This window comes from Aotus nancymaae, unplaced genomic scaffold (assembly GCF_030222135.1).
Source record: "Aotus nancymaae isolate 86718 unplaced genomic scaffold, 86718_ANA_hifiasm-v0.15.2.pri h1tg000008l, whole genome shotgun sequence".
NCBI lineage: Eukaryota > Metazoa > Chordata > Mammalia > Primates > Aotidae > Aotus > Aotus nancymaae.
In genome coordinates this window covers 57659987-57674868 of record NW_026988419.1, presented here as the reverse complement: position 1 = coordinate 57674868, position 14882 = coordinate 57659987, and the positions used below count along the sequence as shown (strand labels likewise).

The 14882-nt window shown below is 38.1% G+C and overlaps 1 protein-coding gene across 1 annotated transcript in view; it reads left to right on the top strand.

Moving 5' to 3' along the window:
* PDE11A (phosphodiesterase 11A) overlaps positions 1 to 14882 on the top strand; it is a 270311-nt gene that overhangs the window by 119607 nt on the left and 135822 nt on the right. Inside the window, 1 exon segment of the mRNA XM_064373343.1 lies at positions 10506 to 10556. Coding sequence (XP_064229413.1) covers positions 10506 to 10556 — 51 coding nt within the window.

Genomic DNA, 14882 nt, shown 5'->3' with positions numbered 1-14882 from the left:
GTAGACATTTGGAAAAAGGCGGCTTTGAATTTCCATAGTATTTCATGAGTTTAGGGATTCAGGTCAGTCTTACCTAGATTTTGAAATACTTCAGTTGACACCTGATTACAGAAATCTGTGGATGGCATAGGGTGGCAAGTCCTAGTTGAATGTGGATAATATTTTGTTTATTTATTGCTTTTTAACCACTCTTTGACAACTTAATGGTTTAAACACAAACCCCACATAGTGTCAAAGAAAGGGACACAGACCCCACCTCTCATAGGAAAAGTGTCAAAGACTGTGTGATCATCTTAATTCACCAGATAATAATTTGGATGTAGCTGCAAAGTACCTGTTAAATTTCAAGGTTTATATAATACAAGATATGTTATCCTCTGGCAAGGGCACAGGTACCAATATTTAGAGGGAAAGATAGTTTGGGAAGCTGCCAAATGAGTATCGGTGCTGTCATTATGTACTAGGTAATGAGTAGAATTTACTCTTATGAATGCATCTTAATGATTTGCATTTAAAAATTAGACTGCGATTTAAAATATGGTTACTAAAATTAGCGTTTTAATCTGGGTAATGACATAGAATGATTACATTAAACCTTTGATTTGGGTGAAAAAATGATGAATGAATCTCTCATCCCAATTTGAGGACCCACTTAAACCACTGGGGAGTCGACTCCATGCCTTTGAATAAAACAAAATGCAAAAATGACGTGTCTCTTTGTCAAGAAGTTTAATTAAAAGATAATTAAGCCAGGCACGGTGGCTAACGCCTGTAATCCCAGCACTTTGGGAGGCTGAGCCAGGTGGATCACCTGAGGTTGGGAGTTCAAGACCAGCCTGACCAACATGGAGAAACCTTGTCTCTACTAAAAATACAAAATTAGCCAGGTGTGGTGGCACATGCCTGTAATCCCAGCTACTTGGGAGGCTGAGGCAGGAGAATTGCTTGAACCCAGGAGGCAGAGGTTGCAGTGAGCTTAGATCGCACCGTTGCACTCCAGCCTGGGCAACAAGAGTGAAACTCCATCTCAAAACAAAAAAAGGTGAGATAGGCTGAAAGCTAGGCCTCTTATACGAAACAACCAAGTTGTAAATGCAAAGGAAAAGTTTTTGAAGAAAATTAAAAATGCTGTTCCAGTGAACACATGAATAATAAGAAAGTGAAACAGCCTTTTTGCTGATAATGGAGAAAGTTTTAGTGGTCTGAAGAAAAGATCAAATGAGCCACAACATTCTCTTAAGCCAAAGCCTAATCCACATCAAGGCCCTAATTCTCTTCAAATCTATGAAGACAGAGAGGTAAGGAAGCTTGAAGAGTTTGAAGGCAGCAGAAGTTGGTTCATGAACTTTAAGGGAAGAAGCCATCTCCAAAACATCAAAGTGTGAGATGAAGCAGCAAGTGCTGATGTAGAAGCTGCACCAAGTTATCCAGAACATCTACCTAAGATCATTGATAAAGGTGGCTACACTAGACAACAGATTTTCAATGTGGACAAAACGGCTTTCTACTGGAAGAAGATGCCATCTAGGAACTTCCTAAGTAGAGGAGAAGTCAGTGTTTACAAAGCTTCAAAGCACAGGCTGACTCTCTTGTTAGGGACTATAGTAAGTAGCTGGTGATTTTAAATTGAAGCCAGTGCTTATTTACCATTTGAAAATCCTTGGGCCCTTAAGAATTATGCTAAATCAAGCCAGAAGTGGTGGTGTACACCTGTAGTCCCAGCTACCTGGGAGGCTGAGGTGGGAGGATCACTTGAGGTCAGGAGTTTGAGACCAGCTTGGGTGACAGAGTGAGACTCCCTCTCTAAAAAATAAAAAATAATTATGCTAAATCTACTCTGCCTGTACTCTGTAAATAGAACAGCAAAGCCTGATGACAACACATCAGTAAATAGCATGGTTTGCATAATGTTTTAAGCCTCTCATTGAGAACTACTGCTCAGAAAAAAAACATTCCTTTCAAAATATTACTGCTAATTGGCAATGCATCTGGACACCCAAGCACTCTGGTGGAAATGTGCAAGGATATTAATGTTGTTTTCATGCCTGCTAATGCAACATTCATTCTGCAGTCCATGGGTCAGGAATAATTTCTACTTTCAAGTCTTATTATTTAAGAAATACATTCTTTAAGGCTATAGCTGCCATAGATAGTGATTCTAGCAATGGATCTTGGTAAAATAAATTGAAAACCTTTTGAAAGAATTCACCATTCTAAATGCCATTAAGAACATTTATGATTCATTGGAGGAGGTCAAAATATCAACATTAACAGGAGTTTAGAAGAAGTTGATTCCAACCCTCATGTCTGAACTTGAAGGGTTTAAGACTTCAGTGGAGGAGGTAACTGTAGATGTGGTGGAAATAGCAAGAGAATTATAATTAGAAGTAGAACTTGGAGATGTTACTTAATTGTTGCAATCTCATGATAAAACTTGAACAGATAAGGAGTTGCTTCTCATAGATGAGCAAAGAAAGTGGTTTCTTGAGATGGAATATACACTTGGTGAAGATGCTGTGAACATTATTGAAATGAAAACAAAAGATTTAGAATATTACATAAACTTAGTTGACAGAGCAGTAGCAGGAATTAGAGGATTGACTTCAATTTTGAAAGAAGTTCTACTGTGCGTAAAATGCTATCAAGCAGCATTGTATGCTACAGAGAAATATTTCATGAAAGGAAGAGTTAATTGATGTTGCAAACCTCATTGTCTTATTTTATGAAATTGCTGTAGCTTCAGCAACCACCACACTGATGAATCAGCAGCCATGAACATTCAAGCAACACCCTCCACCAGCAAAAATATTATGACTTACTGAAGGCTCAGATGATCATTAGCATTTTTAGCAATAATGTATTTTTAAATTAAGATTTGTGCATAGTTTTTTAGATATGCTATTACACCTGTAATAGGCTATAGCATAGTATAAACAAATTTTATATGCACTGGGAAACCAAAGAAATTGTGACTTGCTTTAATGCTATATTCACTTTATTGAGGTGGTCTGGAACCAAACTCTCAATATCTCTGAGGTTTGCCTCTATTTTATTATTACCCCAGGTTTGGTAGGTATCTTTTATTCTAATTTAAATTTTAAAAAAATTGAGTCTTTCTTAGATTTTTAAATTTTTTTTTTATTGTACTTTAGATTCTGGGGTACATGTGTAGATCATGCAAGATTGTTGCATAGGTACATTCATGGCAAGGTGGTTTGTTGCCACCATCCCCCCATCACCTATACCTGACATTTCTCCCCATGTTATCCCTCCCCTCCCCTCCTTCCCATTGTCCCTCCCGTAGCCCCCACCAACGGACCAGTGTATGATACTCCCCTCTTTGTGTCCAAGTGTTCTCATTGTTCAATACCCACCTATGAGTGAGAATATGTAGTGTTTGATTTTTCTGTTCTTGTGTCAGTTTGCTGAGAATTATGGTTTCCATGTTCATCCATGTCCCTACAAAGGACACAAACTCATTGTTTTTTTATGACTGCATAGTATTCCATGGTGTATATGTGCCACATTTTCCCTGTCCAGTCTATCATTCATGGGCATTTGGGTTGGTTCCAGGTCTTTGCTATTGTAAACAGTGCCACGATGAACATGGGTATGCATGTGTCTTTATAACAGAACAATTTATAGTCCTTTGGGTATATACCCAGTAATGGGATTGCTGGGTCAAATGGAATTTCTATTTCTAGATCCTTGAAGAATCACCACACTGTCTTCCACAATGGTTGAACTAATTTACACTCTCACCAACAGTCTAAAAGTGATCCTATTTCTCCACATCCTCTCCAGCATCTGTTGTCTCCAGATTTTTTAATGATCACCATTCTAACTGGCATGAGATGATATCTCAATGTGGTTTTGATTTGCATTTCTCTAATGACCAGTGACTATGAGCATTTTTTCATATGTTTGTTGGCTTCATATATGTCTTCTTTTGAAAAGTGTCTGTTCATATCCTTTGCCCACTTTTGGATGGATTTATTTGTTTTTTTTTTTTTCTTGTAAATCTGTTTCAGTTCTTTGAAGATTCTGGATATTAGCCCTTTGTCAGATGGGTAGATTGCAAAAATTTTTTCCCATTCTGTTGGTTTCTGGTTCCCTCTAATGATTGTTTCTTTTGCTGTACAGAAGCTCTGGAGTTTAATTAGATCCCATTTGTCTATTTTGGTTTTTGTTGCCAATGCTTTTGGTGTTTTAGTCATGAAGTCCTTGCCTATGCCTGTGTCCTGAACGGTATTGCCTAGGTTTTCTTCTAGGGTTTTTATGATGTTAGGTCTTATGTTTAAGTCCTCAATCCATCTGGAGTTAATTTTAGTGTAAGGTGTCAGGAAGGAGTCCAGTTTCTGCTTTCTGCACATGGCTAGCCAGTTTTCCCAACACCATTTATTAAACAGGGGATCCTTTCCCCATTGCTTCTTTTTGTCAGGTTTGTCAAAGATCAGATGGTTGTAGATGTGTGGTATTGCTCCGGAGGCCTCTGTTCTGTTCCATTGGTCTATGTCTCTGTTTTGATACCAGTACCATGCTGTTTTCATTACTGTTGCCTTGTAGTATAGTTTGAAGTCCAGCAGCATGATGCTGCTAGCTTTGTTCTTTTTGCTTAGGATTGTCTTGGCTATGCAGGCTCTTTTTTTGGTTCCATATGAATTTTAAAGTGTTTTTTCCAGTTCTGTGAAGAAGGTCATTGGTAGTTTGATGGGGATAGCATTAAATCTATGAATTACTTTGGGCAGTATGGCCATTTTCACAATATTGATTCTTCCTAACCATGAGCATGGAATGTTTTTCCATCTTTTTGTGTCTTCTCTTATTTTCTTGAGCAGTGGTTTGTAGTTCTCCTTGAAGAGGTCCTTTACCTCCTTTGTTAGGTGTATTCCTAGGTATTTTATTCTCTTTGTAGCAATTCTGAATGGGAGTTCACTCATGATTTGGCTCTCTGTTTGTCTGTTATTGGTGTATAGGAATGCTTGTGATTTCTGCACATTGATTTTGTATCCTGAGACTTTGCTCAAGTTGCCTATCAGCTTAAGGAGAGTTTGGGCTGAGGCGATGTGGTCTTCTAAATATACAGTTATATCATCTGCACATAGAGACAATTTGACTTCCTCCTTTCCTTATTGAATACCTTTTATTTATTTTTCTTGCCTGATTGCTCTGACTAAAACTTCCAATACTATATTGAACAAGAGCGGAGAGAGAGGGCATCCTTTCTAGTGCCAGATTTCAAAGGGAATGCTTCCAGTTTTTGCCCATTCAGTATGATATTGGCAGTGGGTTTGTCATAAATAGCTTTTATTATTTTGTGATAGGTTCCATCGATACCTTGTTTACTGAAAGTTATTAGCATAAAGAGCTGCTGAATTTTGTCAAAGGCCTTCTCTGCATCTATTGAGGTAATCATGTGGTTTTTGTCTTTGGTTCTATTTATGTAGTGGATTAGTTTATGGACTTTTGTAAAAATACTTTTTAGTTAGATTCTCAAGGTCATGATAACAGATCATGCAGCAGGCATAGTTATCTGAAGTACCTTTTGAACATTTCATTGCATTATACAGCAGGCAATGTCTTAAATATCTGACAAGAAAAACTGATGATGTTTCAGTTTCAACGCATCTGTTCAGTTGCCATGTCTTTGAATACTGTCATCATCTTGTTATGAAATCCTGGAGTATGGTTCATCACAAAATTAGACGACACTTCTGTCAGGTCATTGCAAGTAAATTGGCTTTTCATTCCTTGTGGTTTGTCATCTTTCTTAGTTAAGGACGACAGCTGAGAGCAAAGCTTCTTTATTTCTTTGGAGCTCATCAATATGTTTGGGATTTTACCTCAGATCAGCTTAGCTTAAGTCTGCCATCCAGACTTCACCAAGTGCCACTTTGCCAGCAGAGCAATAAATGTATTCATGGAGCCCTTTTGTGTCTGAGACACTCAGTCTGGATCCACAGTGGGGTCTTTGTTCCTCTTCGCTGTTAAGTGCTTCTTTACATTTGTGTTGCTCTCAGTTGGTGGAATGGTCCATATCTCATTTCAGGAGCAAATGGCTGCCCAAATCCACAACGAATTAACATTCAAAACACTTGGTGCAAGAGATTTGTCCTCCAACTACAGTTCTGGGGGTTGCAAGACAAACATTTGGCTTCTGTCCTGAACTGCATGTAGAGAAGGTCAAGGCTTGATCCAGTGGTCCTATCTCATAGTTCTGCCCATTGTTTATCTTTTGAAAGATAGTTAATTGTCTTTTCATGTTGGGCAAATGCAACACAGAAACGTGACTTCTCTCCTCTGTCTTTCATGGGTCTGATAATTGCCTTATCTGCTTTTTGTTGTTGTTGTTTTGCTGGAAGCAAGTTCAGTCCAAAAGTTAATTTGAGTTGGTATGGTTTTGCAAATAGTGATTTATTTTAGAAACTATAAAGATATCTTAAGTCAGAGCTCACCAACAAAACTGAGTCAAAAATATTTTTTCAGTTAATACCAACACAGATGACAAATCCATCTATCATAGAAATTTTCTTGTGAAAGTTTAATGCTCATCAAGTGTTATGTGGATCAAATATTTACTTTTGTATGTAGGCTTTATACAAATTATTTGGATGTCAAAAAAAATTAACTGGTGTGTACATTATAGTAATACTCTCATAACCTAACAATGTTTCTCATAGGGAATGATAGTATATATATATAATCATGTCTTACAAATTCCTCTTTCTTCAAAACTATTATAATGCATTCAGTTAAAGCTTTTTTACTTGATCAAAGGTATTATTATTCAAAAATGTATGATGAACCTAGATATTTGCTATGAAATATATAGTTTGGATTGTGGAGGAAACTAACATATCCAAGAAGGTTGGACAATAGTAGTTTTAAATAATATGATCCTGTAATTTGTTAAGATTTATTCTTAACTATAGAAATTTGCCTGATTTTTAGTCATTATCTGTGCCATATAATATTATTAATAGACAAACCATAGACTGAAGGCTTGTCTTGTATATTTGTGAAACATACATCTGACAGAGGACTTGAATCCAAAATATGCAAAGAACTCCTACGACTCGATAAACAAAACAAACTATTGTAATTTTAAATGAGCAAAAAGTCTTAATCTGTAATAATTGTCTGCTTCACTGATTCAAATAGTTTCAATTTAGTGGAGTTAATAGCTTTTTTTTTTTTTAAATAAAGGAAGAGTTGATTTAGACAAACCTGACTAAGCACCACCTGGTGACAGAGATTTTGAATTGCAGCTTGAGTTTTTGTGGGATATTTTTTAAAGGTAAAGTCTGAAGAGTGAATCTGCAGAAATAGGCCAGGCGCGGTGGCTCAAGCCTGTAATCCCAGCACTTTGGGAGGCCGAGGCGGGTGGATCACGAGGTCAAGAGATTGAGACCATCCTGGTCAACATGGTGAAACCCCGTCTCTACTAATACAAAAAATTAGCTGGGCACGGTGGCGCGTGCCTGTAATCCCAGCTACTCAGGAGGCTGAGGCAGGAGAATTGCCTGAACCCAGGAGGCGGAGGTTGCGGTGAGCCGAGATCGCGCCATTGCACTCCAGCCTGGGTATCAAGAGCGAAACTCCGCCTCAAAAAAAAAAAAAAAAAAAAAAAAAAAAAAAAAAAAATCTGCAGAAATAGACTTGAAAACAGTAAGAAATTCTAATAAAATGACAGCCATATTAAATTTTACCATAGTAAAACTGAAACAAAAGAACAAAATCAATTCATCTATGTATTAAAATACCTATTGATATAAGATAATGATATAATATCCAGACAAATACTTATCTGGTAGAATTTTAATTGAATATTAATACAACACATATGAATTGGCTATTTGTGTGCCAGGTATTCTACATGTACTATTGCATTTAATCTTCCTAAGAACTCTTTACAGGCCCACTCCATAGACTATTTCCATGGTTAAAATTTCCCAGCAGAAAATATCTTCATTTTTAATAACCAAACCTCATAGAACATATTTATCTCTCAATACAACATTGTTGTGAGTCCCCTCCCAAAGGTAAAAAGGATTGAGAAAACTATGGAGAAACAAGTAACGTCAGTAAGAAAAATGTTTACAATGAAGAGAAAGTATTAACACAAAGAAAATTTTTGTTAATAACTACATTAGTTGTGACCAGATAGTAACATTTTAAGCAGCTATAGCATAACAGTATTTTTTGTTTTATATATACCTATGAATTTTACTGTGCTTTGACTGAGTTTTAAGAAGTTGCTGCAGATCTTATAATGCACTGTAATTTTTTTCCCAATTAAAAAGAATTAAAATCAGGCTCCCTGTTAGTGTTTTCAGGAGGAACTTCTATGTTAAGCAGGAGATGCCTGTGTAGTATTATGTTATACCACCTTACAAATGAGACCCAAAGAGATTAAATCATTTGCCCAAGCTCCCAGGGCTTGGAAGTGGAGCTGTGGCAGCCTGACTCTGAAGCCTGTGTTCTAACCACCATGAGACATTGCTTCCGTCGTAGCTTTGCTTGTATCACACAAATGGTACGTGCGATAGGTCAGCGCTTCTCAAAGTTCTTGGTCAATAGGTTATTAGGTTGAATGTTACCAGTTTAATGTTACCTAAAAGGGAGTTCTGTGGCTAATTAGATTTGGGAAATATTGTGTTTAATGAAATAAAGCATGTTACTTTATTTTTCACAGCCGAATGTGCACTATAGTTTTCTACGGTTGGTAGGTGAAGAAGGAGTTAGCATTTCCCACACTTGTTTGTTTGAGGTTTGTATAGATTAAGAATGCAGGCCGGGCACACAGGTTCATGCCTGTAATCCCACCACTTTGGGAGGCTGAGGCAGGAAGATCACTTGAACCCAGGAGTTTCAGACCAGCCTGGACAACATGATGAGACCCCTGTCCCTACAAAACAATACAAAACCTAGCTGAGCATAGTGTGTACGCCTGTAGTTGCAGCTACTTGGGATGCTGAGGTGGGAGAATCTCTTGAGCCCAGGAGGTCAAGGCTTCAGTGAGTTACGATCACATTACTACACTCCAGCCTGTGCATTAGAGTGAGACCTGTCTCAAAAACAAAACAAAACAACAAATAAAGGTGTCTGGCAGCATAAAACATAAAACATACACATGCTATTTATGATACGTCTGTAAACATGCCTCATAAAATACCACCAGCATGCGTTTATTTGTCCCACAAAACAAGAAGTCTGGGGCCGGGGAGCCCAGGGTCAGGCTCCTTTCTCTTTCTCCTTCTGTTCTACTGTCCACAGCAAGCTGGCATTTACTGCCATGCTTGTCACATGATACATACCAGATTTTGCTGCACTTCCAGGCTTTACAGCTATATTCCACAAAGGACAAAAAACAACAACAACAAAGCAGCAGCACCAACACTCTCACTTATAATTCACTGACCAAGGCAGTGTCATAAAGGCCACCCTATAGGACCACCCCCAGCTGCAGGGAGCCTGTGAATTGGCTTTTTACTTTTAAACCTCTGTATCAGTGAGTTATGACATAGATAAATTGTGAAGGTTGATTCTCACTCACATGACATGTCATCAGCTGCAGGTTGGCTGCAGTTCTGCTCAATATGTCTTCTTTATTTGGGGGCTGAAACTGAAGGATTGGCCCCTCTCAGGCCATGCCCTTCCAATGGTGGAGGCAAAAAGGAGGTGGCAGAACCATGTCATTGCTGTTGAAGACACAGTCAAAGTGGCATTTATTACCTTCCCCAACATTCCATTGGCCAAAAGAAGTCACGTGCCAATGCTGATGTCAATAGGGCAAGGAAGTACAATCCTCTTATTAAAGGGTCACAGATACCCTTTAAAAGATCATAGCAATATAATCTTTCCTAACATAATAAAAGCAGGCAAGTGAGAATAGGCGGCAGTTGTTTTCAGAGCATTTCACAGGACAAGTATTAACATCCTTTGGGAATTGTAGTTTTAAGTCACATCATGTCCTTTTTTTTTTTAGACAGGGTCTTACTCTGTCACCCAGGCTGGAGTGCAGTGGCATGATCTCAGCTCACTGTAGCCTCAACCTCCTGGGCTCAGGTGATCCTCTCATCTCAGCCTCCCTGAATAGCTAGGCCTTCAGGCACACACCACCGTAGCCAGCTAGTAGATTTTTTGGATTTTTTGTAGAGACGCGATTTCACCATGTTGCCCAGGCTGGTCTCAAACTCCTGGGCTCAAATGATCTTCCCACCTCACCCTCCCAAAGTGCTGGGATTGCAGGGGTGAACCACTGTACCTGGCTGTTGTCCTTTTGATGAAATAACTATGAATAGAATAATCCTGGTATAAAACATTCTTTAATATGTGAATTATGTCAGAGAATGTTTAATTAGACATGTTGTTTCTTGTCATACATTAAATTCCAGCTTTAAATCAAGGTAACATACATGAGCAAAGCTTATTTTTAAGCCAGAAGAATTTCAGAAAATACAGTCATGTCTAGTTATTAAAATTATTTTTTTCTTCGGAATCAGGTGCTATCCTACCATGCAACATGTTCAAAAGCTGAAGTTGACAAGTTTAAGGTAAGGAAGGAAATGGTTGCCTTGTTAGTGCCTACTGTTACACTTCGCCTGGCCTCCTGAGCTCTGTCACTTGCCTCTAGAGAATTAATCCTGCCCACTGGGAGCTGGGGGACTAGCCCTGGGCAAAGGCGTATTTGTATATTTCTGTTTTAGAGGGGAAGAGGGACTTGTATATAACTGAGTTGTCATTTTATAATAATTTACATAATTCAGTATTTCTTCCCATTTGTTAAGTAAGCAAGATATCAGGGGAAAAAAATCTGTAATATGGTGAGACTCAGGACACCTCATTTTGGCATTGTTTTTACCTCTAACTTGCTGTTCAGTTAAAATCTTAGAGCTGTATCTCCATCTGTAAAAATATGTGGAAGAGATTGAGATAATAATAGCTAACATTTAAGTGTTTGCTGTGTGCCAGACACAATACCAGGCATCTTACCTGCATTAATTCATTTAATCCTCACAATCCTCTGAAGAACGTACCATTTTACAGATGAATAAATTGAAGCATGGGGATGCTAACGCCAGGCCAAGGTCAAATAGTTTTCATTGTAAGAGGTATAGCAATCTGGTCCCAGAACCAGAGCTCTTAACCACCATGCTTCCCTACCACACAGGTTGACCCGCTTTCAACTCCAACATCTGATGAGTCTGAATGAGTTTTAGATACTCCTTCTCACCTTAGTTTCCGCCATTTCCTTAAATGTAATTCAGAATCCTTGTTTGTCTCCATGAACTTCTACCACGCAGTTTTTAGCAATGAGTAAAACACGGGAGTATAGGAAAATTTTCTTTTCCTTTTGAAAGTTTTGGTGCCTACCATTCTATATTTATGTGGCAGTTCAGAAAGTTTTTGGGAAAAGCTACCACAATCATGGGAAAGATCATGTTTTTTATTGCAGTATTAGAATCTAATATCACTTCGGTGATGGCTACTTTTCTACGAGTCCATTTGCACATATACAGTGCAGAGACCTTTGGGCCTGAGAATTGAATCAGATTACTAGAACTGAGCACATGACTGATGAAAGGAAGCAAAGGAAGATGTTTGTTCCAAACACTGAGAGTAGGGATAGAAGAATTCCTCGCAAGGGCCAGAAGCAGCACATCTACTGCAAGCATAGAAACTGCTAGGGCTCCATCCAACTATATGGTCTATTATTGACTTAGAGAGATGCTGAGGGGAAAGACCTGCAATTGCAACCCTGATAAAAAGGGGGAGACAGGGTGCCAGCAAGAGGTGACAGCCGAGAGCAGAGGGAGGAGACAGAACAACTAAAACCACAGCAGTGAAGGCCCATTTGTTGCAGAGGCAAACATCCTGCAACTTGAACTCAAACTCCATCAGGGCAGCACTATTTGTATGCTTCATTCACTGCTGTATCTTTCCTGCCTTTTATGGTCCTTGGGACATAGTAACACTCAATAAATACTTGTTGAATGGATGAATGAATGGATGGATACGTGAATGAATAAATAAATCCAAAGAGCACCAATGGTTCCAGAACTTGAAGCAATTAATCATTACGAAAATTATAAAACTCTGATAATATATAATTATTTTATATATTTCATATAAATTTTATGTAATGTATATAAATTTCATACATATTTCCATCAAAAATATTTAAGGCTTTTTTATTTTAGCCAATAAAGTTCAGTTATATGGAAATCCTATTTATGAAAATATCCAGTTCCTGCTAAAATGCTAATATAATGTTTATATTATGTTTTTGCTATTATTACAATTATCATCATTGCTAAAAGAGGGAAGGGGTAGACAAGAAGAAAGACAGCAAAGATGACAACATGAGCTTTAACTCATGTGACTGAATATGACTGCGAGAGCTGCCCAGAGGTATAGCAGGCCAAAATCCGTAGCTGTTTAGTTTCTAAAGGCACCAACATTCAGCCTTCATTTTTTACTTAAAGAAAACATTGTCCTGGAATTTGGTATGCATTTCTATTGTTAGCTCACAAATATACTAAAATATAGAGTATTTAAATTTGAGAACAAAGGGTTATTTCATCTTAAAATTATCAAGATTAAGAATTTAACTGATTTACTTCAGATTTTATCATGAAAGATATTATCTAGCGTCTTATTACAATGTAATTGAGATACAGTAGATCATTTTAACCATTTCAGAATGGCATTTTTCTTGATATATAAAGTAAATAAAACATTATCCTAATTGGTAGCTGATGTCTGTTATAGCTGCAGCAATAACAATAAAATGTAGTGGGCTTAAAATAATCCTGCACATAGGCAGTGAAATGCATTTGCTGAAATTCCAGGCTGGAGTACATGCAGTGGCAGTTCCCTAACATTGTAGCTAAATAATAGTAAATACATGCTTTGTTTTTACCAATATATATGACAAACCATGTTTATGTTCAAGTATATTGTCATTCTTACTACCTGCAGTACTTTTTTAAACAAAGATGATTGTAAAAAAAAAAAAAAATTAAGTGTGCAATCATTTGAAGTCTGGAATCATGAGTTAAAGCAGGGGTCCTCAACCCCCAGGCCATGGACTGTTACCAGGCCACACAGCAGGAGGTGAGCAGCATGCGTGCAAACATTACCACCTGAGCTCTGCCTCCTGTCAGATCAGCAGTGGCATTAGATTCTCATAGGAGTGCGAACCCTGTTGTGAACTGTGCATGTGAGGGATCGAGGTTGCGTGCTCTTTATGAGAATCTAATACCTGATGATCTGAAGTAGAACAGTTTTATTCTGAAACCATCCCTACACCCCCGCCCCTCCCCGATCTGTGGAAAATTGTCTTCTATGAAACTGGTCCCTGGTGTCCAAAAGGATGGGGACCACTGAGTTAAAGGATGGCCGACTCACAATGTATTGGACTATACCCAGCTTGGACCAGACTAGTGATCAGTGATTCAGAGGTTAAGCCAGAGTTTGGGAAGAAACTGATTCATCCAATTCTGACAAAGATCTGGAGGTCTGGAGGTCAAATATTACATATGTACATATGACAGACTTCATTTGGAACCTAAGCAATACCACATCTGGGATGCAGAAATGTCTGGGAGACTAGTGAGCTGCAGTTATTTACATGAGAGACTAACAGTCCTTCTGAATAAAGAACTCTTTCTCATGAAAGTTAAGGCCACAGACCTCAGTGTCTAGATGATTCCAAGTTCAGTATGAAGTTTGAACCCTGGATTTATCCTTCACCTCAGCCTCCCAGGATCCAGGTTCTCAGCTGAGAAAGTGAGTAAACACAGAACGCATGGACTTTGGTATGGTTTCAGTGCATTAAATGCTCCAATAGATTGAGGGTCAGAGTGCCAACAGCACACAACAGAAGGCAGCAGCCTAATGGAAGGAAGCATCACTACGGACCCTTGGAAAGGCCCTTCCTACTTGGGTGACCAGCAGAAGCTGATAGAATCAATGGAATCAATGCAGGCTAAGGGGTCACATTTTAAGGACAGGTGAGGTGTACCCTGAGGACTCCCAAAAATAAGTAGGAAAGATGGAGACCCTGCACTATCGGAGAATGTGATATATACTATTAATTATTCCTGGTTTGGTACCATTTGTACTCATAGATTGTGGGGCCTACAGGAAGATTGATTTCATATAAGATAAACCTGTAGTGAATCGTTAGTAATCATTAATGCTAGATTGATGCCATCTTACCCTTCTTCATGTATGGTCTTCCTATTTCATATCCCTTTATGCTTTGGGATTTTCTCCCCCTATTCTAGATTGCTTTGTTGCGGGGAGGGTGTGGTTTTGTTTTGTTCTGATAACCCTATTACTTCTGTTGAAAAAAATTTCCTTCAGGAATGTGTAGTACTGATGGGTGGGTGAATGGGATTAGAGTGTGAAAACCTTTCCAGAAGTGTCCTTGGACTGTCTAGCTGGAATAAATAGCTAAAGCAACATATAATTACACATCCAAGAATGACAGAATTTGGGTTTATTTTTCCTGATTCTGATATATCATTTATACTTCAAGAAACAATCTTTTTTATAGGTCTACCTATACACAAAAAGATCACAGAACTTCCTGAAACTAATGAATTAACTATTTTGAAAGTCTGATTCAGGTTGTAATATCAATAAATTTTCCTTTATGGATTGATTGCCCTGTGCATCTAATGAGAAAACCAGGATCTAAAAAAACATTTTTTAATCCTCATTAACATTTACTGATCTTCCATGAACTTGAAATAAGAAAGTTATATACAGAAAATTTGTGCAGATTTTAGTGACTGTTTATATCTCTGCAGCTCTGTGCTAACAGGAATAATGCATAAAGACCATAGTGACAATTACATCTCCTTGAAGAT